The sequence below is a fragment of the Oreochromis niloticus genome, linkage group LG18, assembly GCF_001858045.2.
Source record: "Oreochromis niloticus isolate F11D_XX linkage group LG18, O_niloticus_UMD_NMBU, whole genome shotgun sequence".
Classification (NCBI taxonomy): domain Eukaryota; kingdom Metazoa; phylum Chordata; class Actinopteri; order Cichliformes; family Cichlidae; genus Oreochromis; species Oreochromis niloticus.
The window spans coordinates 10,629,002-10,652,830 of record NC_031982.2 but is presented as its reverse complement, the minus strand read 5'-3'; the positions used below and the strand labels follow the sequence as shown (position 1 = coordinate 10,652,830).

Sequence of the window (23,829 nt, the reverse complement as noted above, 5' to 3'; positions counted from 1 at the left end):
GCCGGGACAGCTACTACACACATGTGATCACAAACTTCACAAAGGCTGGCCTCACTTCAGGCTAACATCCCCAAATCTTCCCCAAACACAAATAAAGAAATTAAATCAAGGCTTACATATGTGAAGCAGCTGTATTGGACATTAAAGGTGGAGGAGTAACATCAGTTAATTTAAATAAAATGCTGTTACAAGTAAAAGTCCTGCAACTATTTATATTTATTCAAAGTTGAGAAGTTAAGTGAAAGTAAAAATTTAAAAAAAGATAACATTTAAAATTTAACCCTAACCTCACTGGCCACTCTAATAGGTACAACTGTTCAAATGCTTTTAATCTAATCAGATAATCACGTTTAGGCATGTAGATGAAGTCATCACAGCCTGCTGAAGTTTAAACCCAGTGACATGCAAATCTGCTGATCTGCTGGGATTTTCCCACACAACCATATACAAAATGGTCTTAATAATAGAAAATATGCAGTGACCGCCAGTTCTTTGGCTGAAAATTCCTTTTGGAGGACAAATAATCACTCATTACAACCAAGGTATGCAGAAGAGCATCTCTGAATGCACAACACATCCAACAGAAGATCACACCAGGTGGCACGCCTGTCAGCTAAGTTCATAACACTGAGGCTACAGGTCACGCAGGCTCATCAAAATTGGTCAGTAGAAGACTTGAAAAACATTCCCTGATCTGATGAGTCTTGATTTGTGCTGCGATATTCAGATGATAGTGTCACAATATGATGTAAACTGCATGAAAGCATGGATCCATCGTGCCTTATACCACTGGCTTAGGCTGCTTGTGGTGATGTAACAATGTGATGGATATCTTTTTGCATAGCAGCTGATCCACAGTCTACCTGAGTATTGTTGCTAACCATGTCCAAGGATAAAAATAACACAAAAAAATATGTCAAATGTTAAAAATCAAATTTTATTAAAAAAAATGATATTCTCATTTGAATTTGATGCCAACATGTTTTTCAAAAAGTTGGTACAGGGGCTCCTTTCCCACTGTGTTTCCACTTCTTTTAAACAGTACTCTGTTGCTGTGGTTTTGAAGTGAGATCAGTGGCTGATATGTCACACCTCAGTGAGAAGACTTACTGCAGCATTACATAACCCACAGGGGCACGCTCTTCATCACCAGCCATATGTCCCAGAGACCGGACTTACTTTTTTCTCTGTACTTACAACCACACTGTCTCATATATTTATTAGTTGTTTTGTTGGTCATAAACTGAGCACTGCCAGCATAGTAAACATGAAAAAAGAGACTAAAGACTTTTAAATGTGATGTTCCTGTTTAAATTCCTGGAAAGGTCATTCTCCAAAAGCCCACTGAGGACAGGAGGGGGCGGAATAGATGTTGCTGTGTTGCCTTTCATATACATCAGTGATACATCATCAGTATTCACAATCTGTGAACTGCTCAGGCGTAGTGCATGGTGTGGGAGGGCAAAAATGGAGGCGATTTAATGTGCTGGCAGGTTTGTTTATATTTACTGATATATCTGCCATTATCAGACACGTGTATGTCTGCGTTGCACCTCTGTTATCTCACTCAAATAATACAGATGTAGGTGTGTTACAACACATGATAAACGATTATTATCCAGATTACTGAGGTGACGGTGATGTTTTAGTGAGATGGCTATGGTTCAGACAGGATTTTAAAAAGAAAAAGGAAAAACAGAGGAATCCTATAGTTGTTCAAGCTTTTAGGTAAAAAGCTTTTGTGGCCAAAGGTTGTATGAACATGATCAAAAAGCCATTGTGCCTGTAGTTTGAGTACACCCTTTCATTCACTCTATATATTTCAAGATAGCTTGTTTTTTCCTTTTTTTAGAAGCCACCCCATATATATGAGTTTATGGTGGTGTGGTGTTTAGCACTCTTTCCTAAAGGTAGTGGGTTAAAATCCACCAACCAGTCCACCAGAATTTAAATGTTCTCCATTGCACGGGAAAGGCTAATTGGTGATTTTCAAAGTGAGTGTAGGTGTGAATGGTTGTCTCTCTGTGTTAGCTCTGCAATAGACTGCCAACCTGTGGAGGATGTACTCCATCTCTCACCCTGTGACAGCTGCAGCCACCCCCACAACCCTGAGCTGGATAGGTGCGAGCAACATGAATGGATGGCGTTATTACCAATAGTGGCAAAGCATAAAAATACACTTCACAGACATAAAGGGAATGATTCAGGCCAGCTTGTTTATTTTCCTTTTCCATGTTTCTCAGGTCGATATCCACAGCCTGAGTGTGAAACTCTGCTCATGCATTATTCTAACTCAAACCTCCAGTGATGCAACACTAAGCAAAACGTATTGAATGGCGTTAGATAGCATGGGTTTTACAGTGGGGAAATGTAAATCCAGTAAAATGGCTCCTGGTTTAAAAAAAACAACTAAATAAATAAAAAGCAAATGAACTCTACTGACAAACAAAGCACGAAATGTAGCAAATTCTAAAACTACAGGTAATGATATTAAAAATCAGGCACTGACACAGAATATTGGAAAGCTAAGGCACCGAGCTCAAAGACAGTGTGACTGATCAGTGGTGGGGAGCTGGGTGAACACCTACTGTGGTATCGGTTGGCTGAATAGGAGCAGGTGAGTGGAGAGAGGCAGATCAGGTGACACTACTGACAAGAAAAGACAGGCATGTGGGAGTGGTAGTGACTGACATGACAACAGAGTTAGTGTATGGAAAAATTACCCTAGTGACTGAATGAAAAACCCCAGGATGTGACAGCTTGGCTCATTTTTAACTCTTGACCAGCTTTGCTAAACTGAAAGAATCCCCTGGCTCACTTGATTACCGGTAAACAATAAAATAAAGAAAAAAGAATCAGTAGAAAATCTGGTATCTGTAGTGGTTTTATACATTTGTTATGTCATCCAATCAACAGGGAACCTCACATTTGACACTGAAAAACACAACGCTACACGACTTACAGCCTATATGATAAATGTTGTGTATGTATGGGTGTGTATTAAAGGTTTACTTTAGGTTGTTTACATGGAGCTTTCAGTAGCAGACTGTCGTAAAAACAGTCAGTCCCTGGTCTAATATTAAAAGGCAGTGTGTAACTGAGACTTCAGAGTAAGAGGGGGGGCATTGTCCATGTTTATCTAGGTCAGAGGGCCAAGACCAGGAAGCTGTAACTGGAGAATGATCTGAGATTACTGGGGATGAGTCCAGTAGCTGATGCCTGTCCAGGGATTATCTGAGAGCATGGATGAATAACGCTGAGTGGCAGCACTGGCTCACATAAACTTTCCCTGGCCTCTGGTGGCTCCTGTCACATAACCACGGTCCTGTTTCAGTGCCCTCCGTTTATGAAGCTCAGCTGCAGGAACTACGAGAAGAGGAGGTGCCGAACACGCGCTGGAAATATAAAGAGGTTGGCACACAACCACATGTCACTGCAATCATCAAACACTGTTTGGAAGTCATGTGAAAATGCTAAACACACACACAGAGGCAGGAGTAGACCTGGAGGCTCTTTATCGCCCCCTGCAGGACACCTGAAGTAAGCCAGCTCGACTTTTCGGTTTATCTGTATCACCTCGCAAAATCCTTGCTCTGCTGTACACAGTGATGATGATGATGATGAAACATTTGAAAAAGAACCCCCCCCCAAAAAAAACCAGTCATGAACGTCAGGTAGTTTTTTTAAAGTCTTCTTTATATTGTTTGTCAATCAAAAGATGAAAACAGACATGGCAGCCGTGTCGTCTTTATGTTCAATCAGAAAAATCTGCAAAACAAGGCGAACTCTAGAGAAGGCACACAAGACCGAGTGGTTAACTACAGTATGTCCTCAGATGGTAAGGGAGCATCCACTCACCTGTATATACAAATACAGACAGTGACAGCACATCCAGGAAGAAGCTGGGGCTTTTTCCCGTCATAACAAAGTATGCCTTTTTTTTTAAATACTTGTCATCTTCATCATTTCCCTTACACGATTAAAAAAAATAAACCCCATCAGAGCCCAAATAAAGCCAATTTATCAATTAAATGAATGAAGACTGATCTCTTATCAGCCTTTTAAATGTACTGTAATGCTGCAGCTGGTTATGTTAGCTTGGCATAAAAATCAATGAGAAACAGTCTGGTTTTGACTGGGAATGCTCTTCTGAAGCTCCCGAATTATTTTTTTTTTTTTTATAATTTTTTATTTTTCCATTGACATTCAGAAACAGACATTCACAACATTTACATCACATGAGAATACTTCTTGCATCTGTTGTCTGCCCTTATTGCCAAAATAGTATTTTAGTTTATATCCAGGTTATAAGAAGAGAGAAAAACTTACAGCCATAGCAACAGTTGAAACAAAACAGGCAAAAAAGAAAAGAAAACAAAAGAACAAAAAACAAAAAACAAAAAAAAAAAAACAAACAAAAACAAACAAAAAAAAAAAACTGTGCTGATAGGGAGTGATCTTACTCTTGCATACTCTCATACATCATAACTACTAGTTTGTGAAAATAAAATCTGGCCTATGAGGCGTGACATATTTGACCCAGTTTTCCCAATATGATGTAAATTTATCCAGTTTGTGATTAACAAAGGCTGTTATCTTTTCCATTTTATAGATGTCCATTGTGATGTCCATCCATATATTTATAGTTGGGCTCTCCGGTGATAACCATTTTCTGGTAATACCCTTTTTACAGGCCATCAGCAAAATATTTACTAAATGTTTATCACTTTTCGGCCATTCCTGAGGTACATGTCCAAAAAACATAGTCTTACTCTCAAAGGGTATTTCACATTTGAAGATATATTGTAGAGCGTTGTGTATTTCTCTCCAATAGTCCCTCAAAACAGAGCAATCCCAAAAAATATGGTAGTGGTTTGCACTTTGGTTTCCACAGTTTCTCCAGCAAACAGGGGAGTTATTATCATAGTGACACTTCTGGGAGGGTGTTATAAAGTACCTAATTAGGCTCTTCCAGCCGAATTCCCTCCATTTTTGGGAGCTTGTACACATCCATTGATACCTCCATATTGCCGTCCATTCTTCCTCAGATATACTTATCCCTCCTTCCTTCTCCCATTTTATTTTAATATATGAAGTTGAATGTGATATCAAGTCCAAAAGACCCTTATACAGACATGAAACAATTCTATCAATAGTTTCTGAATTATAGCTTTTTATAAACAAATCGATCAAACGTGTGCCTGTCTTTGTTGCATTTTTCATCTTCGTATCAACATAATGTCGTAGCTGCAAATATCGGTAGAAATCTTGTTTTTCTAATAAATATGTCCTTTTAAGCGTTTCAAAACTAAGCAATTTTCCATCTTTCATTATACTACATAGGTCTGTTATACCCTTAGCTATCCAATCCTTGAATCTAGAGTCCAATTTATTAGGCATAAACTCTGAGTCATAAGCACACCATTTAAGAGCTATAATGTTGGCCTCTAGTTTATGTTCCTTTATAACAGTTTTCCATGTTTTAAGGGTCCGTTTCACCCATGGGTTATCCATGTTATTTATGTAAGTTTGTAAATTATTATCAGCTAGAATTGCCTGGATGGGAATGGGCAACATTTTTTCCTCAAGGTTTTTCCATTGGGCAGTGTATGACGGGTTACACCAGCATATCACTGCTCTCATCTGCACTGCAAAATAGTAATATCTGAGATAAGGCAAGCCCCATCCTCCCTTTTGCTTAGCCAGCTGTAAAGTTTTGAGGCGAACCCTTGGTCTTTTACCTTGCCATATATACCTAGATAACATTTTGTCCCACTCGTTAAACTGATTTTGGTTAATCTCTATTGGTAGGGTTTGAAATAAATATAAGAATCTTGGCATTATATTCATTTTAATAGAGTCAATTCTTGAGCTAAGGTTAAAGAAAGGAATTAAATTCCACCTTGCTATGTCGTCCTTTATTTTTTTATATATCGGTAAATAATTCTGTTCAAATAATTTTGTAAGATCTTTTGATAGGTTGATGCCTAGGTATTTAAACGACTCTGTTTGCCATGCCAAGGGGTAACTACTTCTCATTTCGTCTGATGGGCTATAATTATATGAGAGTAGCTGGGTTTTACCTATATTGATTTTGTACCCAGATAATTGGCCATATTGTTCAAATGAGTGCATCAATTTAGGTAAAGAGTACGTTGGGTGTCCAAGATAGACCAGAATATCATCCGCGTAACAGGCCAATTTATATTCCGTCCCTTTAATAATGATTCCCTTGATGTCTTCGTTTTGTCTAATGAATTGAGCTAGTGGTTCCAAATATAATGCGAAAAGTAGTGGTGACCATGCACAACCCTGTCTGGTGCCTCTTTCTAGGGTAAAGCTGTTAGATAAATATCCATTGATTTTAATCCTAGCGGTAGGGTTGTCATATAGTGCCTGTATAGTTTTTATAGTTGTATCATGGAAGCCAAATTTATATAACACCCTGTAGAGAAAATTCCAATTAACGGAATCAAAGGCTTTTTCAGCGTCTACGCTTATCACAATTGCTTTAATTTTGTTTTTTTGTATATGGTCCATAATATGTAGTGTCTTTCGTATATTGTCTTGTGTTTGGCGTTGATGTATGAAACCTGTCTGGTCGTTATGTATCAATGTTGGTAGAAACTCTTCTAATCGTTTGGCCATAATAGACGTATAGAGTTTATAGTCCACGTTAAGAACAGAAATTGGCCTATAAGATCCACATTCCATTTTATCCTTGCCTTCTTTTGGTATGGCTGAAATTATTGCCTCCTTCCAACTGGGTGGCGTTTGTGCCTTTTTCAAAGCCCAGTTCAATGTGGGAAGTAGAACAGGTATTAATTCTTTTTTAAATTCTTTATACCACTCTGCGGTGTAACCATCAGATCCTGGTGACTTGCTTAATTTAAGCCTACTAATTGCAGCTTTTAATTCTTCTTCAGTTATGTCCGCTGTCATTGTTTGATTTTGTTCTTCATCAAGAGTGGGTAGATCTAGAGAATTCAGGAAGCTGTCAATCTGAGTTACCGTCCCACCGGGGACTTCAGAATATAGGGTTGTATAGAATATTTCAAAAGCTTCCTGAATTTCATTTAATTTATTTTTTATCACTTTTGTTCTTGGGTCCCTAATTTTATGAATTGTATTTTCCGCTATCTTTTTTTTCAGTTTCCACGCCAGTATTTTCATAGATTTAGAGCCGCTTTCATAGTGTCTCTGTTTCAGAAACATTAAATTTTTCTTAATTTCTTGTGTGGCTAGATTATTAATTTCATTCCTAATATTTTTAATTTCTCTTAATGTATACTGTGTGGAATCTATTTTATGTTTTCTTTCTAGTTCCTTTAGTTTGTTTTTTAGGTCCTCTAATTTCCTATTCCTATTTTTTTTCTTGAATGAGGATATTGCTATAATTTTCCCTCTTAGTACGGCCTTCAAAGTATCCCATAATATGGGAGGTGAGACCTCTCCAGTATCATTGAGCTCTAAGAAGAAACTGATTTCTGATTTAATTTGTGCCTTAAAGGATAGGTCATTTAACAGGCATGAGTTCAGTTTCCATGTATTATTTTTAAACTGTAGGTCAAAATCAATAGATAGATATATTGGTGCATGGTCACTTAAATCTATTGTCCCAATTCCACAAGTATGTATTTTATGCTTATCTTTGGCAAATGTTATAAAATAATCTATCCTTGTATAGAGAGAATGAGAGGCAGAGTAGTAAGTGTAATCCCTTTTGTTAGGGAAAAGGTCTCGCCATATGTCAATTAATCCTACCTCCTCCAGAAGTGTATTTACCTTCTTATATAGGGATTTCATATCATGAGTTTTCCTACTAGACGAGTCTAACTTTGGCTGTAAATGTATATTTAAATCCCCTCCACAGATCAAAAGGCCTTCTGTTTCTGTTACCATAATATTAATGATTTTTTGGAAAAAACTAATATCACTCCCTGGGGGGGCATAAACGTTGAAAAGGGTGATTGGATTCCCATCTATCTTTCCTTTTACTAAAATAAATCTGCCTTCTTTATCACCCATTTCGGATACTTTTTCAAAATTTAATTTGCTTGAAATAAGGATTGCAACTCCTCTCCTATGTCCTGATTTGTATGAAGAAAAGAACAAGTTAGTGAAGCCCATTCTCTTTAACTTTACATGCTCCTTATCTGACAAGTGGGTCTCCTGTAAGTAGGCTATATGGGCTTGTTCTGCCCTTACTTTAGATAGGATTTTGCTACGTTTAATTGGGTTTAACAGCCCATTAACATTAAAAGAAATAAATTTTACTTTGTCACTAGCCATGCATATTGACTGTGTATCCACAAAATAAACAAAATAAAACTTAGTAGATCTACTCCCTGAACAAACAAAAACATCGAACATAGGCAACAGATAAAGAAATAAAACTGTGATTCCAAGGCTGGGGTCTCTAACAAATGACCCTGGGCTGAGCTAGAGGTAACATCTAGCTGTGAGGGGAAGCCTCTCCCATCTGTGGGCTGAGGGCCCCCACCATGGCACTTGAAGAAAAGGGGAGAAAAATCTCTGTTCATTAAGCAGAAAGTGTGTCCTTATGCGTCCCTCGCTTATACATATATATATATGTTCTCACCCAAGTGGGGTAGCGGTATGTGCAAATATTTTGAAATGAGCGTAACACCGCATATTTTGAGTTCGGTTTAATTTTACCTCACTTTAGAAGTCAGTCAGTGCTTATAACTCCTCTGAAGAGGGTGCGACCTATCTTCTGAAGGCACGCAGTCTCTCCCTGATGTTTTTCTCTCGCTCCTCATCTGTCCCTCGCCGGTTCGGCCCTCCCGCTGTTTCCCAGGCGGTACGGGACAGCTGCTCAGCCAGACTCTCCTTCGGTATAATGACGCTGACTGGTAGTCCTCTGTCCTTCATGTCTGTGGTCGCCTCCTCCGCTGTCTGATACAGACGTGTTCCATCCTCATAAAACACTCGTAGTTTAGCCGGGAACGGAGTGTGGAAGCGGATATTTTTCTGCTTTAACACCCGCTTCGCCTCCGCATATTCCTTCCTCTTCTGCAGTACTGCTGGAGGGTAATCCTGGTCAAAATATATTAGCCTCCCGTTCAGAAAAACCTTCTTCTTTTCCCAAGCTCTGCGTAGTATCTCTTCTTTAACCTTATAGCGGAGGAATTTGACTATTATTGACCGCGGTTTATCTTGCCTGTCTCCGGCGGGTCTTGGTGCCAGCGCCCGGTGCGCCCTCTCAATGTCGAGCTCCGCGGTAGGGTTTATCTCCAGCGTGTCCCGCAGTAGTTTTTCCACAAAGTCCATCATAGACGACCCCTCGGCTCCTTCAGGAACATTATATATCCTTAAATTCTCCCGTCGGGATCTTCCTTCATGGTCGAGTAGCTTATTTTCTTGTTGGTGCATGACTTTTATCACCTTATTCAGCACCTGCTCCAGATTTTGAACGCGGTCTTCCACTTTTTCTATTCGTACCTCTGCCTCCGCTATTTTTTGGTTAACGCTGATAATCTCTGATTTAATATCGTTCAGTTGTTCTTTTGTGTCTTTTCGGAAATCCCGAATCTCCTCCAAAACTTTTGCCAGACTTGCGGCGGCACATGAAGGAGCTGGGTTAGCATTAGCTTCGCCATGTTGTCCCTTCGTAGGGGAGCTGTTCTCCGAGTTTTCTGCATTTGAAGTTTCTGCGGCGGTGGTTTCTTTGTTTGCACGCGACTTCCCCATTCTTGCCCCTCTTGTCTGTTCGAGTAATATCTGAAGATCTGGTATTTGACGGTCTAAAGGGGCGAAATAACTATTTTCGCAAGGGAGCTGTTACTTTAGGCTGCCATTCAGGATGGTGACGTCACCGGAACCCGCGAAGCTCCCGAATTAATACATAATTTTCCCACTTGTAAAAAAAAAAAAAAAAAAAAAAAAATGGAAACGTTTGGGCTCACAGTGGAGTTAGGTGACACCCAAATACAGCAGGGGAACTTCCTCATTTCCACTCTTCATGCTTTAGTTGCTAAAAGTCTTAAATTTACTGGTACAAAAGTCGCATTGAAAACGGAAAAGCACATTTCTCCAAACGTATTTTAGCAGCCGCCCGTGTTTAAATGCTTCTACGTGACAAAAATAAAACCGACAACACGTCCAGACTGCTGTAACCTGCCAGGAAATGCAATGGATTTAAAAAGTTGTAAATATTTACAGAAGCAGCAAGTTCACCTCACTTCAATAAAATAAGGTGTAAACGTTTCCTCCGTTACCCTCTATAGGAAAAGCTGCACATTTACAAGAGTCACACACTTAGTATAGTATAAAACATACACGCCTGCCCCGGGAAACAGTCCGCGTTCACAGGACTTTTACTCATAAAAACCTCAAAAGGCTTCATTTAAGTCCAGCAACGTTTCTTACAGTACAGTCTCTTTAAGTTAGTAGTGGTGATGAGGCGTGAGGCATGTCGTTTCACCGTCAAACGTCTTTACATACAAACCAAAAACGTAATAAAGAGATAAAATACAGCCAAACACAACCAAACAGTACAGAGCCAATGAGAATCTTCTGGATAGAAGAACAGTGAAGCCAATCAGGAGTGGAGGGATGATCAGCTGTTGGCCGGTCGTCTTCAGGACGCAAGCTGGGAGAGGCCCTCGGCCTGGACGACCTTTGGCGTTGAAGTGAAAGGGAGTGGAGGAGCTGCCGGTAGCGATGGCAACCTGCCGATTGAAACATGAGCTCCTCGTTCAGCTGGCCGGAACAGCCGCGAGTAGCAACTGCTGCCAGTCCGGTCGCTGCGTCACAGCCGGATTGCTTCTCCAGCTCCGCATCATGCTCTCAAACGAGGCACACAGTCAGCGGTAGTCCTCAAGTCTCACCTCACTCTCACTTCTGTTTGTCTCAAGAGCGCACAACTGAGCATGGACAAAGTGTTCCGTCCTCCTCCAAAACACTCGGCTCTCTTCTCTAGTTTTTGGGGTAGATTTTTTCATAGAAGAAATTTTGGGCCAGCAGGTAGAGTTCCCCGTCCTTTTCTCGGACAGCATGCGCCCTGACGAACTGGAACTGCTCCAGGGCAAATTCATAGAAGTCATTCTCCATCTTCCAGATGGTGGACTGCTGCAGCTTGGCAATCGACTCCTTTGTGGGCGGCTTCTTCTCGCTGGTCTTCCTTAGGTGGGATTTCTTGCCTGTGATGCGAGGGGGGGAAAAAAACAACATGGAATTAAAGGACATGAACTCAATCATTCAGTGCATAAGCGGCCTGTTATATTTACTGGTAATGCATTTAAGTGTTACTTTTGTTAGTTTTGCAGAAGCGATTGTTGCAGTTCTTTTGTTAATCCACTGGCATTAACAACAAGCAGCTTCAATCAGAATGAAACCTTTTCTTTTTTTCAAGATCCTTGAACAGTTGCCATTTTCACATGAAACAGCAGCAGCTTCTTTTCTGTTTAGGCGCGTGGCCTTCATTAAAGTGACTTCCTGCTGCTTCGTGTCATAATGGCTGCCGTGAAAAAACAGCAACATTAAAGCATACTTAGTGTGAGCTTTTCCTAATATAAACTACACAACCGACAACAACAAAATCCTACATAACACTGTTATCTGTATGTCCAATACACAGCTAACAATAAATGTGTGTGTGTGTCTGTGTGTGTGTGTGGGGGGGGCTGTCTTAAAGGGCCAGTTCACCTAAAAATAGGACTTTTATTCATTTAGATTGTGCTGGTGTGTGGTGCACAGTTATTCAAGCCTTTTCTTTCAGAAATTTAAAAATAAAATACATAAATGTGGGGTGTGTGTGTCAGACTCAGCAGATTTTATAGCCAGTATCTCCAAAACAAGGCAACTCGCAGCAAAATGACACTATATTGCCAAAAAGTATATGCTCGTCTGCCGTCACGAGCACTCGCGTGAGATCCCATTATTAATCCATTGGGTTTAATAAGATAAACCCATTCCACGAAGCTCTCTACATACAGTTCTTGAGCTAATCTGAAGCCCACATGAAGCTTGAAGATCTGTAGCGTTGACTCTACAGAAAGTTGGCAACCTCTGTGCACTATGCATCACAGCATCTGATAACCATGCTCTGTGATTTTATGTGACCTACCACTTCATGGTTGAGTTGCTGTCGTTCCCAATCCTTTCCACTTTATTACAATACCACTAACAGCTGACTGTGGAATATTTAGTAATGAGGGAATGTCACAACTGGACTTGTTGCACAGGTGGCATCCTATCATGGTAGAGCGACCTAGTCTTTCACAAATGTAGAAGCAGTTTGCGTCTCTGGGTGTTTGATTTTATACGGCTGTGGCCATGAAAGTGATTGGAACACCTGAATTAGATGATTTCGATGGGTGAATGAATACTTCTGGCAATATAGTGTATCTAAGAGGAATAAATAGCCCTAAAATAAAGATAAATATGACTTTGCAGTTAACTGTCCATTTAACTCTGGAAACAGGTCACTAAATAGTGTCAAGTTTATTTGCTCTGTATTCAAAAAACAAACAAACCCCCCCAAAACACCACGTAGTGTAAAATAAGTAGTTTTTTAATTAACTGTTAATTGCCTGACACTTGACTAGGCACAGTGACTATGCATCATCACTGTGCAGTTGTCAATAAAAAACAAACAAACAGAAAGAAGCACCACAAACTATCATGCGTTATCAGCAGTCCTCTGGTTTGACCCGATTGAAAGTCACAGATAACTTACTAATGCCAGAAACCTGGCAACCAGGTGCTAGCTGAGTAATTTAGTAAACATTAGCTGTACCCGTGCATAAAAACATGAGTCAGTGTGCAAAGCTGCTTTTCTTTTTTCTCCAGATCGAGACGAGATGACATTTGAATGTGAGACTCAGTCTTCAGATTAATTGATTAATGCGCTCGGGTATATTGAGTCATTGTGCATCGGCGTGATTGTCACACCGGACCCTTTTGTGCTCTCCATTATTCATTCTGGCTGCACTCATTCTAACTAATCTGTAACTACATCAGCGAAGCAGCACGACTGCATTTTGATCACAGCCGAATTCTCGGGAGAGCAATTCAAAGCGCTAATGAGCAACCGCAGCAAATATATATATTGTTTAAACTGTGTGGCAGGAGCAGCACCTGTTTTGTACAGCTCAGTGGCTCCTTTGAAGAAGCGTGGCAGCGCGGCCTCCAGCATCATGACAAAATCTTCCAGCTCTTCTGTTACACCGACCAGCATGTACTCATTCACCAGGTTGTACTTCGCCTGCTCCAGAGCCCACTGACTGCCCACGTTCCTACACACACAAAAAAAGAAAAAAAAAAAGTCATGTTTTTCTTTTCGATGTGGATATTTTCTCTTTATTCTCAGGGAGTCGCTGCTCTACTGGATGGGAAAAAAATCCCACACAGCTTGGAAAAACTGAGCAGAAATGGAGGGGAAGAATGATGTAAGGCCTGACATGGAGGAAGAGGAGGTGATGGAGAGAAGAGCAGCAGAGAGGAGCTGAAAGGCAGACAGGATGAACGATTAGGTGAGACAACAGGAGAGCGGAGCAAAAGAAAAAAAGCTTGGTAGTGAAAATAAAATAAGGATTGTTTAAACCTATAAAGTAAATTGTTGGCAAGGCCTTCTTAAACACATCAATCTATGACTGGCTGCACTGACCTCACCTTTTTGTCTTCACTATTTATTTAATGTTTCCAAGGGCCTTTCCATTACTTTAATATACTGCTCTCTAAATCCCAGACACTCAGACCTTCAGTCAGCAAGAGGGTAGATGGGTAAAAGATGGAAAGCAGAGTTGGCAAAGGATTAGGGAGGGTGAGAGGGATGAGTAGGGTCAGCGAGAGACTGATAAAAAAGGAAGAAAACACAATGTAGAGAGAACGGCACAAGGCTGTGAGAGGGCTACGGGAGACCTTGAGAAGAGAGTGTAGCAAAGCAGAGAAAGACTGAATGTGGTGCTCTGTTGAACAAAACTGATACACCACGTCTTTTTTAACAACTTCATCTGCATGCACCGAGGAAAAGACAAGGTCAGTGACTTTGCTTGTTTGTGTTATTGACAACAAACCCAGAGAAAAATATCTCACCGCTGCATTTATTCGTACCCTAACAGTGGTGTTAAATCTGAACCCAATCATGCATATTTAACATTTGATACTGTGCAAATGTCTCGAGCCAGTCCTGATTTATTCCTATTTTGCTCCCAAGGAGCCAGACTTGTAATGCAGTTTTTTTGAGCAATGGTTCTCTGGGCTTTCAGAAGTTTTTCTTCAGACATTGGCTGCTTTTTCGTTCATTTTCAGTCCAGTTCTTGTACCTGACTGTTTTAGGAGGAACCGGTTTTCTTTCGGAGGCCAAGGAGCAGACCCAGGACACGCTGGAGGAATTATGTCTGTCAGCTGCCCTGGGAACGCTCTGGTGTTCCACCGGACAAGCTAAAGGAGGTGGCCACGGAGAGGGAGATTTGGGCTTTTCTGCTAAGACTGCTGCCCCGCGACCCAGCCCCAGAAAGGCGCAAGAAGATGGATGGATGGTTTAATAGTCTGTCTTTAACCACTCTGTCATGAAAACACTAAATCTGCCCTGTCAACCAATTTCTGCAGTTGAATCCATAGAAAATGCTAAAGATAACACAGTTAAACTGGCATAAAACAGTTCTTTTGCACCAACAAGGTGATTCCCAAAAGAACTATTAGCCAAAAACTCAGCATGGTGTGCAGCGTGTCCTTAAACACCCCCAAAACTGGACATTGGAGGTTAAAAGAAATGGCAAGTTAAAAAAAACAACCTCCCTGTGACTGATGAACAGTATCTGAAAAGCCATGTGTTTAAGAAACAGTTAAACACCCAGCAAAGGCCTAACACAGGACCTGCACCATTAGTTGATCCATCCACTGATTACATGAAAGCCTGACATGACTTTGGGATACTTTACTCTCTGCTGTAGTTTTTTCAGGTCTGCTACTTCTTCTTTTGTTCTCATCTTGTCTGCTTTGCTCATTTTTAAATTTTTTTTTTTAAACACACACTGCACACCACGAAGAAAACAAAACAGTAGTGTATTGATTTATAGCTACACTATTTTATAAGGTTCATAAGCTGTCTCATTAAGCCTGTTCATTCCTGTTTTTGGTTGCAATATAACCAGATCTCTTCTGTCAACATGCAAATGTCTAAAAAAAGGACACACGTTTGATAATGTCACACTCAGTGTGGTCTGAATGCGACACAGCAGGAGCAGCAGGTGTTTGAATTCTCACCAGCATTCGGAGTAGTGACCACAGAAAAAGGGAATCTGGAGCCAGAGCTTCTCGGGAGCGCAGTCCGAGCCACCAGCTGATACACATTCATCGAACGTCTGAAACACAGAACATGAAAAACACGAAGAAAGTAGATGAAAAGATAAGCGTTCCTTCATATTGGACCTTCATATCCCTTAATGCACTTAGAAACAAAAGAAAGACGACAACATTCCAAAGTAGCTTTATGCACAAATACAATCACCGAGCCTTTAAAAGTTACTTTAAGTGGTTATTTTCCAAAGTTTAGTCAGAAATTGAATTCCCCAGTAATTATTCTTCTAATTCAAAAGAAAAAACAAAACACACATTTGAGAGAAATGAAACAGAGGGAATTTTGTTTTAACTGGAATTACCACCTCACAGCGGTATGCTAGTTAAGTAGCTGGTAACAACCCAGTCTGGTCACATTTTATGTCACCACTTCATCGGATTTTCCCGTTAGAGACATTTGTGTGAAATTTAGCGATAATTAAACTGTGAATTCTCGACTTTGGTGAGGTCACGCTGATCTTGACTACTAACTTTTAATGAGCTCATCCTTGAGTCCAAATGAACATTTGTGCCAGATGTAATTAGATTTTTTTTGCTAGCATTCCTGATGTTTTTCGGGATTTAACCACGGACACCCCAAAAACACTCAATGCCTCGATGACTGTCGGCAGCACAGAGGGCTCAAAATGCTGAGCTCTGGAAGATAAATGCTCGGTTTGATCACTCAAGCCAAATATTAAGTGAGATTTCATCCACAGATCCCTGTTATTTAAATGAAAATGAATCCATCCTTTAAATAAAAGAATAAAGCTGTTTTACCTTCTTGTCTCCTTGTTTTCTGCGTCTCAAACCGGGCCTGTAGTCGTCCCCGAAACGTAAAAAGTAATAATAGGACACCAGCCTTTCGATTGGGTCCCTAATCACATTTATGTAGATGGGCTTCTTCTTCACCCCGAACCTGAGGAGAATTATTCATTTCAGAAAACTCACCAGGAATTAAGTCAAAATACATGAAACAGAATGCAATTTTGTTTTCTTAAACATTCAAATAGCTACAATTTGCTTTTCACTCTGAGAGTGAACAGCTTTAAGTGACCACAAGGTGGAGTCAGCTGATCAAAGCCACAGCAGGGTGGATTAACTGGTTACAGGGCTGTGGAGAAAAAAAAAAACACTATGTGAAATGAACGCTTCTTTACTTGGTGAAATCCAGGAAGGAGACGTGTCCGTGGTAGAAAGCCGGCTTCATTTCCCTCCATTCAGTCACATTCTTTACAAACCGCACCTGAACAAACCAAAATCAACACATCACAATAATGACCTCTGCAGCAGACAAAGATTATCAGGTGTAGGAAGATGGAGGAAACGCAGGTCCCCTGACCTGGTCCTGGAGGGACATGACCGGGTTGTTCTTGGTGGTGTTGATGTGCAGGACGTGGTAGTGGTTCTTCCCGCACAGGTCGTAGGCGATGTTGGTGAAGGAAGTGCTGGCAGTCTTGGGCACCCGGTTGTAGATGATGACCACGTCATCCTCATTGTCAGACAGCGCTGCGGCTGAGTCCCGCTCCCGCAGGCTGTCCTGTGTGTGCCTCTGCTCGATCTCTCGTACCTCGTGTCTAGCGATGGCTCGTTCTGTGGAGACGAACGGAAATTAGAAACAGACGAGTTCAAGATGCAGAAGTCAGATTTTTTTTTAATGAGAGTTGGCTGAAAGGAAAGATTTGAAAGAAAAAAAAAAAAAGTCCTTCAGTGAGTTACTGATTACTCAAACTCCAGGTGAAGCTGTTCTCAAGCTGAACTTGACCTTTGACCTCCCTGTGAAGCGGAATAACAGCAGGAACTTTTTCGTGAAAAAGGTCCAGCTCATTTGTTAAACTAGTGATCGATTTAAGAGAAAAATAAAAAGACTACATGCTCCAAATCTATTTCAGAGCATCCCAAATCCTCAAAGCTTTGTGTTTTCTTACTTACAACTATGATCCAAGACTCACTGTACTTGACAAATATAGTCTTTGATTCAAATCTGATCCACTTACACCTTAAAATATCGTGTGTCCTTGTCAGAAGCGTCAGCGCTGTGGGAGAGACTAAACTGTAACTTCATTAAAAATGGATTTTCATTTCACAATCTGTCGGGAGAGCTTCAAGATCTTTCTCTGCTTCACGCCGAGGATCAAGAGTAATGTCAAAAAGGAATATTAGGTAATCATTTTGTGAGCAGCCCATTTCACACAGTGGTACCGCTTCTCTTGTTCGCTAATCAGATTCATCTTTAATATCAGTCCTCTACCTTTACTTTCACTCTCCTCATTTAACTGCAGAGTGGACTGTGTGTTTGCTCATATTTTAGATCAAATAAATGTACCTTCATTTGGACTAGCATGTAGAACAGGCTCAGGGTAATGGGAAATGATTCTTCTGAGAAAGGTATCACATAAAGGGGAGTGGGAAAGGGAACAGTAAGAGGTGGTTCAGGGTTAGAGGTTGGCAGTTATTTGGTGGCTAACTGGACATTTGCAGGACATCAATGTGGCTTAAATGAGAAGGGTGGAGGGTTTTTTGTGAGGCGTGGGGGGGCTGTTTCCACCTAAACACTGCACGAAGCTGCAGAAAAGCCAGACCCCAGTAGCTCAGTGTGAATAGATTGAACACAAAGAAGCCCTGGCCTTTGTCGTCCTTGGGCTTTTCTTTATCTGAATTCGCCTCAGATTGACGGGTGTTGACAAAGCCTCAGAGTGCTCTGCAGGAAGCATGGAGAGAGAAGAAGGGTGTTTGTACGAGGAGGGGAGGCAGCACAACACTGGAGAACCTAATACCCGTGGGAGCTCCCAGCAGAGCCACTAGGCTCCTAAAAACCTTTCCTAATGCCGTGCCTGGCAACTGAGACACAGTTACAGCTTGGACCTGGCCTGGACGTCTTTCCAGGCTGGCATCTGGCACCAAAAGGCCAATTAAGATGTCATCTGCGATTCCGGCACCCTGTCCTTCATCTGTGTGAATGTGAACATGCATACTCTCAGCCCCTGCTCTTACACCTTCCCGAGCAGCTGTTAATGTTCCACTCATGAAAGCGAGATCTGGTTTCTGAAGGGGCCTCGCCGTTTCCGCATGCTCACAACTGGACTGACGGCGTGGAGACGTGCCAGGTGGCTGTAATGGCTGAAGGCTGTCAGCGTGCAGAACAGCTGTAATGGAGATACTCATTCGCATGTGCGTCCAAAGTGCGCCTTGGCCAACAACAACAGAAATAACAGTTGCTATGTTGAAACTTTACCACTTGGGATCAAGTGTCGTTTTGGATTATTTTTATAATGGAGTACCGTGACGGCAGAGAGAGAATGGCAAAGACAAAAGAAGAGCTTTACAGGTGTGCAGTGCCAGGTGTCTGAAGGACACACAGTCTTCTTTATTCTCAAAGGTTTTGACAGGAAGTTGACTCATATGAACGATGGGAACCTGAATAATGACACACTTTTTGTTATTTAAGGGCTGGCAACCACCGACCACAAGGGAAAAAGAAATAATCCCTGACTGGTTGCAAGTGGATGAAAGAGGCAGTCACCGTGAAATTGATGACCCACTGGCAACCACCTGCTTCTAGGGAAAATGTGCATTCTGCAGCAGGTTGGCAAGTGGTTGCTGGAGGTTGCTAGCAGTTGGTAAACTCGTCACAAAGAAGTATTTGGTGCTGCGACTATTTGGATCACTAGCAGGTTGCCGAGGTCGTCAGGAGTTTTTATGGAAGATGTCGACTTGTCTCCAAACATGTAATTCACATGTAATTCCTCAATGGTTAATCTAATATTTTTATTAAACCTGAAAGTTTGCACTTTAGCTCGTGCTCATTATATTTCTGTATCTTCAGTACTGTTTGGCAAATAGCTAAAATAATAAAATAACCTGTTTTGATAGATTGGGTCACATGACTGTTGGGGTTTTCTCTGTAATATTGTAGGGTCTTTGCTTTACAATATAAAGTTCCATAAGACTGGCATTTCATGAATTAAAATAATTAACCTGTAAATTTGTGTTTGCTTTGTGCTATTCTTACTGGTTATTCAGAAAACGTTCATTATCCGAACTTAAAAGCTGCTTTAATCCATATATCTACCTCACTTCTCACATGCCAAATGTATTATGAATGAAAATGTGCTTCCAGTGCTTCCAGCTTAAAGAAAGAAAAAGATACATCTGAAATATTCAACAGCAACTTTTTCCAGTGCTCCAGTTACTCTAAATAATCCACAGGCCTCACTGTCAGGAGTGTTTTACTGGGACTACTCCCATTAAATAAAATACTCCCAGTGAGAACTGTTGACAGCGAGGTCTGTGGATTATCCAGTGCAAGGAGTAAGTAAGTGCTTCGACTGCAGCTGTATATATTTAAAACAACACGGTTTGAAACTGTGTGCACATGGCAAACAAAACCCCGTTCAAAGTAGAACCAAATTAGCTCACATGGTTAAAATACAAACACAAATAAATAGAGGTAACTGTTAAAATGTGTTCCCACAGGCTTCAGCTCTGTCCGTCTCGAACCGCAGACATCAGAGAGAAGAGATAGAAAGAGAAGAGCGTGCAATCACGCAAGCTTCCCTTTTTGCTTTGCCGTGGAATAAACACACTAATGGAAGAGTATGTGCAGCTTCAGCTTGCAGGGAAATCTTTCAGTGTCTTGCTTTTAAAACTGAAGGATAGAATAGTGAGAAAACACCGGGGGCTACTGTGTCCCTAACTACAGTGTCTTGAACTATGTGAAGGGGCTGTGAGCCACTTGTTAAAGACATGGTGTTTTGTGCCAAATTTCCAACAGTTAACAAGGAGGCGAAGGGGGCACGGAGAGGGCTTCTTAGTCTTTGTAGTTGACGCCCTATTCATTGCAAGATTGAACACACTTGGCACAAACCTCCATATCAGAGGGCGCCCCACACACCCACACACAAACTTAAGCTTAGCGCTCCCTTCTGAGGTCATTTAATTAGAGAACAAAAGCCTGAATTACTATGGCCACACAGCAGGCCTCTTTTCATTCCACATTTCCGTCGATTTCCTCCCCTCAAGCCGACTATGTGCATTAAAAGCTAATTATGAACCGTGAAGCCAACACGGGTCTTAAACATTGTGACAACTACAAGCCTATTACTCTGAGCTTCATTCAAAGTCAGAGACAGGAGGAAGACAGAGTGCTGGTAGCTGAACATATTTACTAAAGCAATTTAACGCCGATTAGACCCAGGCATTTGAAATCATCATTCATATTCGCCGCCAGATCTGCAGAATGTGACAGGCCGTCATGTATTATTGCTATCACGTCAGATCTGATGGGATAATAAAAGTGGGGGAGAGAAGATGATCCGTTCTCCAAGCAGCTCATAAATCTATCATCGCTCCGATCCGCCAGTTGGAGCTCTCTGCCTCTTCCCCTGAGAAGTTTAGCCCCTCGAACCGAAGCCTTGAGCTAGGTGGGTAATAGAGATCGGCTATCAGCGGCAGACTGAGGTCTATGGGCTTGTATGGTTCTGCTTGGATGCTGCTGGATTGCAAAATCAATGAAGGATGACAGGCAGGAGATCTAGGTTGCTGCTGTATAAAAAAAAAAAAAAAAAAAAAAAATCGAGTTAGTCTGCTGCCGCCGTTTCTCCCCGTCCCCCTCTATATAGACTTGGATGCATGCTACTGTTTTGCAGTGCCAGGTTTCCAGGGGGACAGTTATGTCACCACTGCAGCACTCACGAACATTTGGATAAATTGTGCACTTCTGAATTTCTAATATAATTCAGCCTTTGGACACATTTAGCAGAAGGTGGATTATCAGAGGAAAAAGGAGTAAAGTCAGACCGACAGGGAGAGATTCAGGGCTGACCAAACAGAGCAGAACCTGCATTGCCATTGTTATTTAAGCGATGACAAGGAAAATGAAACATGCTGTGAGAGGAATCTGTTGGTGCAGCTTTTCAGTGCTGCTGGCAGCCGCAGAGAACCGAACACAGAGACAGATAAACAAGGCCGCTTGCATTAAGTGGCTGTGAAGGTGTTGGGTGCATTCGAATGAGATCAGAATGACAGACAGGCACAGAGACGTGCAAAACCCACGCACACTGGAGCGCATTAAAAAAAAAAACTTCCTTTAAACTTTAAAACCACACATGAAAACTTTTATTTAATTGCATATTACTTCAGTGGGAAAGAAACCAAAAACAAAACAGAGCAGTCTCCAGCAGACTGAAGTGCTAAGGAAATGGGGGTAATTGCTAATGCCGTGGAATTTCCCCCCCCCGCTAGATTTGACACACAAGTGCAACATTGACGCTCAAAGAAAGGTTTCATTCACTCGTCGGTTCTCCGCAGTAGCGTACAGCTGGGGGAGACAGAAGGAGGCGGGGGCTTTGTGGAGAAGGAGGGAGGCCAGGATGAGCCAGGTCTGAGATGGAGACAGACAAAAATGTGGCCAGAGAATCTGGACACTGGTTATTATGAGGCAGAGCTGGAGTAGCAGGGATGCCGCCAGCCTTTGGTCTCCTCAGCATTATTAGATAAAAGAACCGATATTACTCCCATGAGCTGGTGGAGCCCAAACTAGAGGTAAAAGAAAAACGACTTGAATTTCCATTTTCCATGGGGCCAGATACATGATTTTATTTCTGATTGCTAAGATGTATCTGCTGGCTGACAACCTGTCAGTGGTGTGTGAACAGAATAATACAGGCACTATAATAAATTAACAAGTAGCTTTTATGAGACAGAGCACTGAGATTAGCTAATTATGATTGCAAACTGGCAAAAACTGCAGTTCCTCGACTGGCCACATGAGGCTGTCTCTTGAAACGAGTCAGTCCCTGCAGAAACTACAATGTTTACATCCTTGAGCAAATAACAGGTTTGCTCTTCAATTCTTACTTTTCCATTACAATTTTTATAAGAGGAGTGCTCTAAGTGACAGCTAGGTGTAACTTATGTGTTAGCACTAATTAGCAGGTACAGCAATGTGAAAAACTAAGCACACCTTTACAACTTCCATTGAAAATTAAGAGGATAAGTAGCACCTCTGTGCTTTTAATCCAGTGCACTTGATTAAGTGTGAGCATCTCTATAAAAGCAGGCGTGGAGCATTCAGGAGCGTTAAGAAAACACCATAATCTTCCTAGGTGTGAACATCCCAGCAAATTCAGACCATGCAATGTTCAGAGAAACTAAAAATAAATGAAGACCTAGATTTCAGACTCTACAGGCCTGTTACATGTTAAAATTCACGACTGTACAACTAGAGAAAAAAAAAAAAAAGACTGAACAAGTTTGAAGTTTGTTTGGAAAGATTTCCAGGAATAGCCTTTTCTCCGTTACAAACTCGCATCTGAACAAACCTCAAGACTTCTGGAACGATCTCCTCTGTAGAGAGACGAGACCTAAGTCTCTGATTTTGGAGAAAACAAAAACATAGCACATCAGCACAAACACCTAATACCAACTGTAAACTACGGTGGTGCTCTGGGCTTGTTTGGCAGCTACTGAATCGACTCTGAACTTCATCTGTGTGACAACTAAAGCTTGGCCCAAACTGGCTCAGCAACAGGACAATGAATTCATGCACAGCAACAGAAAATCAAGCTGCTGCAAAGGTCCGGTGAAAGTCTAGACCTTAACTGAAATGCTGTGGTGCAAACCTCAATGAACTGAAGCAACGTTATAAAGACAAGCAGGGCAAAGCAAGAGTCGCACAGAAAACGATTACTTTAAACTTTTGCTGCAGAAGCTGTATTTAGTCCAAGCTTAAAACTTGCTAAAGCTGCGGCTTGCTAATGGCAGAACATTAACCACAGGATAGCTGCATGGTGGCTAATCTATATATCTACAGTCCCAGTATGAGCGATGATTTACTGGTATGTGTTTAGCCAGGATAATTCAAGTTAACATTTGACGGGATGTCAGTGACAGCAGCAGCACAGAAACACACAAAAATTTATTGTCTACAAGAAGATGTAATGAGCCTCCGTTTGGTCTGTTGTCTAGATTGATCGTAAAAGGAGGGGAAGTTTGATTAAGAATGCTGTAAATGATGGCGAACAATGCATCAAAGTCAGATTTTAATATAAGTAACAGGAAGGCTCCACTATTTCAAACCAGCCAGTGAGGTGATGTGTGAAAATAAAACGTCTGGCTACACTGCAGATCCTAATAAATAACAAGTTTCACAGTGACGTGATATTTCCCGCCCAGGACCTGGCACTTCTGCTTTGTGAGGCTCTATAAATGCTCACAAAAGAGAGTTTCTCTGTTTAATTGTTCATTGTGCTTTTACTAGAAGGTGCAGAGACGCACTGTTAAGGTCATAAGTCAGATTTCCACCTGTAACGACCGGAGGGCGATGGAAGCGCCCTCTCCTTCAGAGAGATGCAGCTGCTGCTTCTGCGTCTGCCCTGGAATTGAATTCATCAAAAACAGTCCACGTAAAGGTCACGCATCCTCCTGTAAAGCTTCAAATGACATTTTTCCCCCCGCTTCCCGACAAAAGTAGCTGAAAACAAGGGCATCTCTGTCATGAAAATACCCACAAAGCATCCCTCA

The 23,829-nt window shown here is 41.4% G+C and overlaps 1 protein-coding gene across 1 annotated transcript in view; it reads right to left on the bottom strand.

The window, feature by feature from the left end:
• Positions 1 to 9,989: 9,989 nt before the first annotated feature.
• Positions 9,990 to 23,829, bottom strand: part of hs2st1a (heparan sulfate 2-O-sulfotransferase 1a) — a 29,802-nt gene continuing 15,962 nt past the window's right edge. Inside the window, exons 2-7 of the mRNA XM_003437788.5 lie at positions 16,649 to 16,899; positions 16,467 to 16,552; positions 16,087 to 16,225; positions 15,235 to 15,332; positions 13,105 to 13,262; positions 9,990 to 11,165 (exon numbers count right to left, since the gene is read on the bottom strand). Coding sequence (XP_003437836.1) covers positions 10,942 to 11,165; positions 13,105 to 13,262; positions 15,235 to 15,332; positions 16,087 to 16,225; positions 16,467 to 16,552; positions 16,649 to 16,899 — 956 coding nt within the window. The 3' untranslated portion in view covers positions 9,990 to 10,941. The remainder of the gene's footprint in view (positions 11,166 to 13,104; positions 13,263 to 15,234; positions 15,333 to 16,086; positions 16,226 to 16,466; positions 16,553 to 16,648; positions 16,900 to 23,829) is intronic.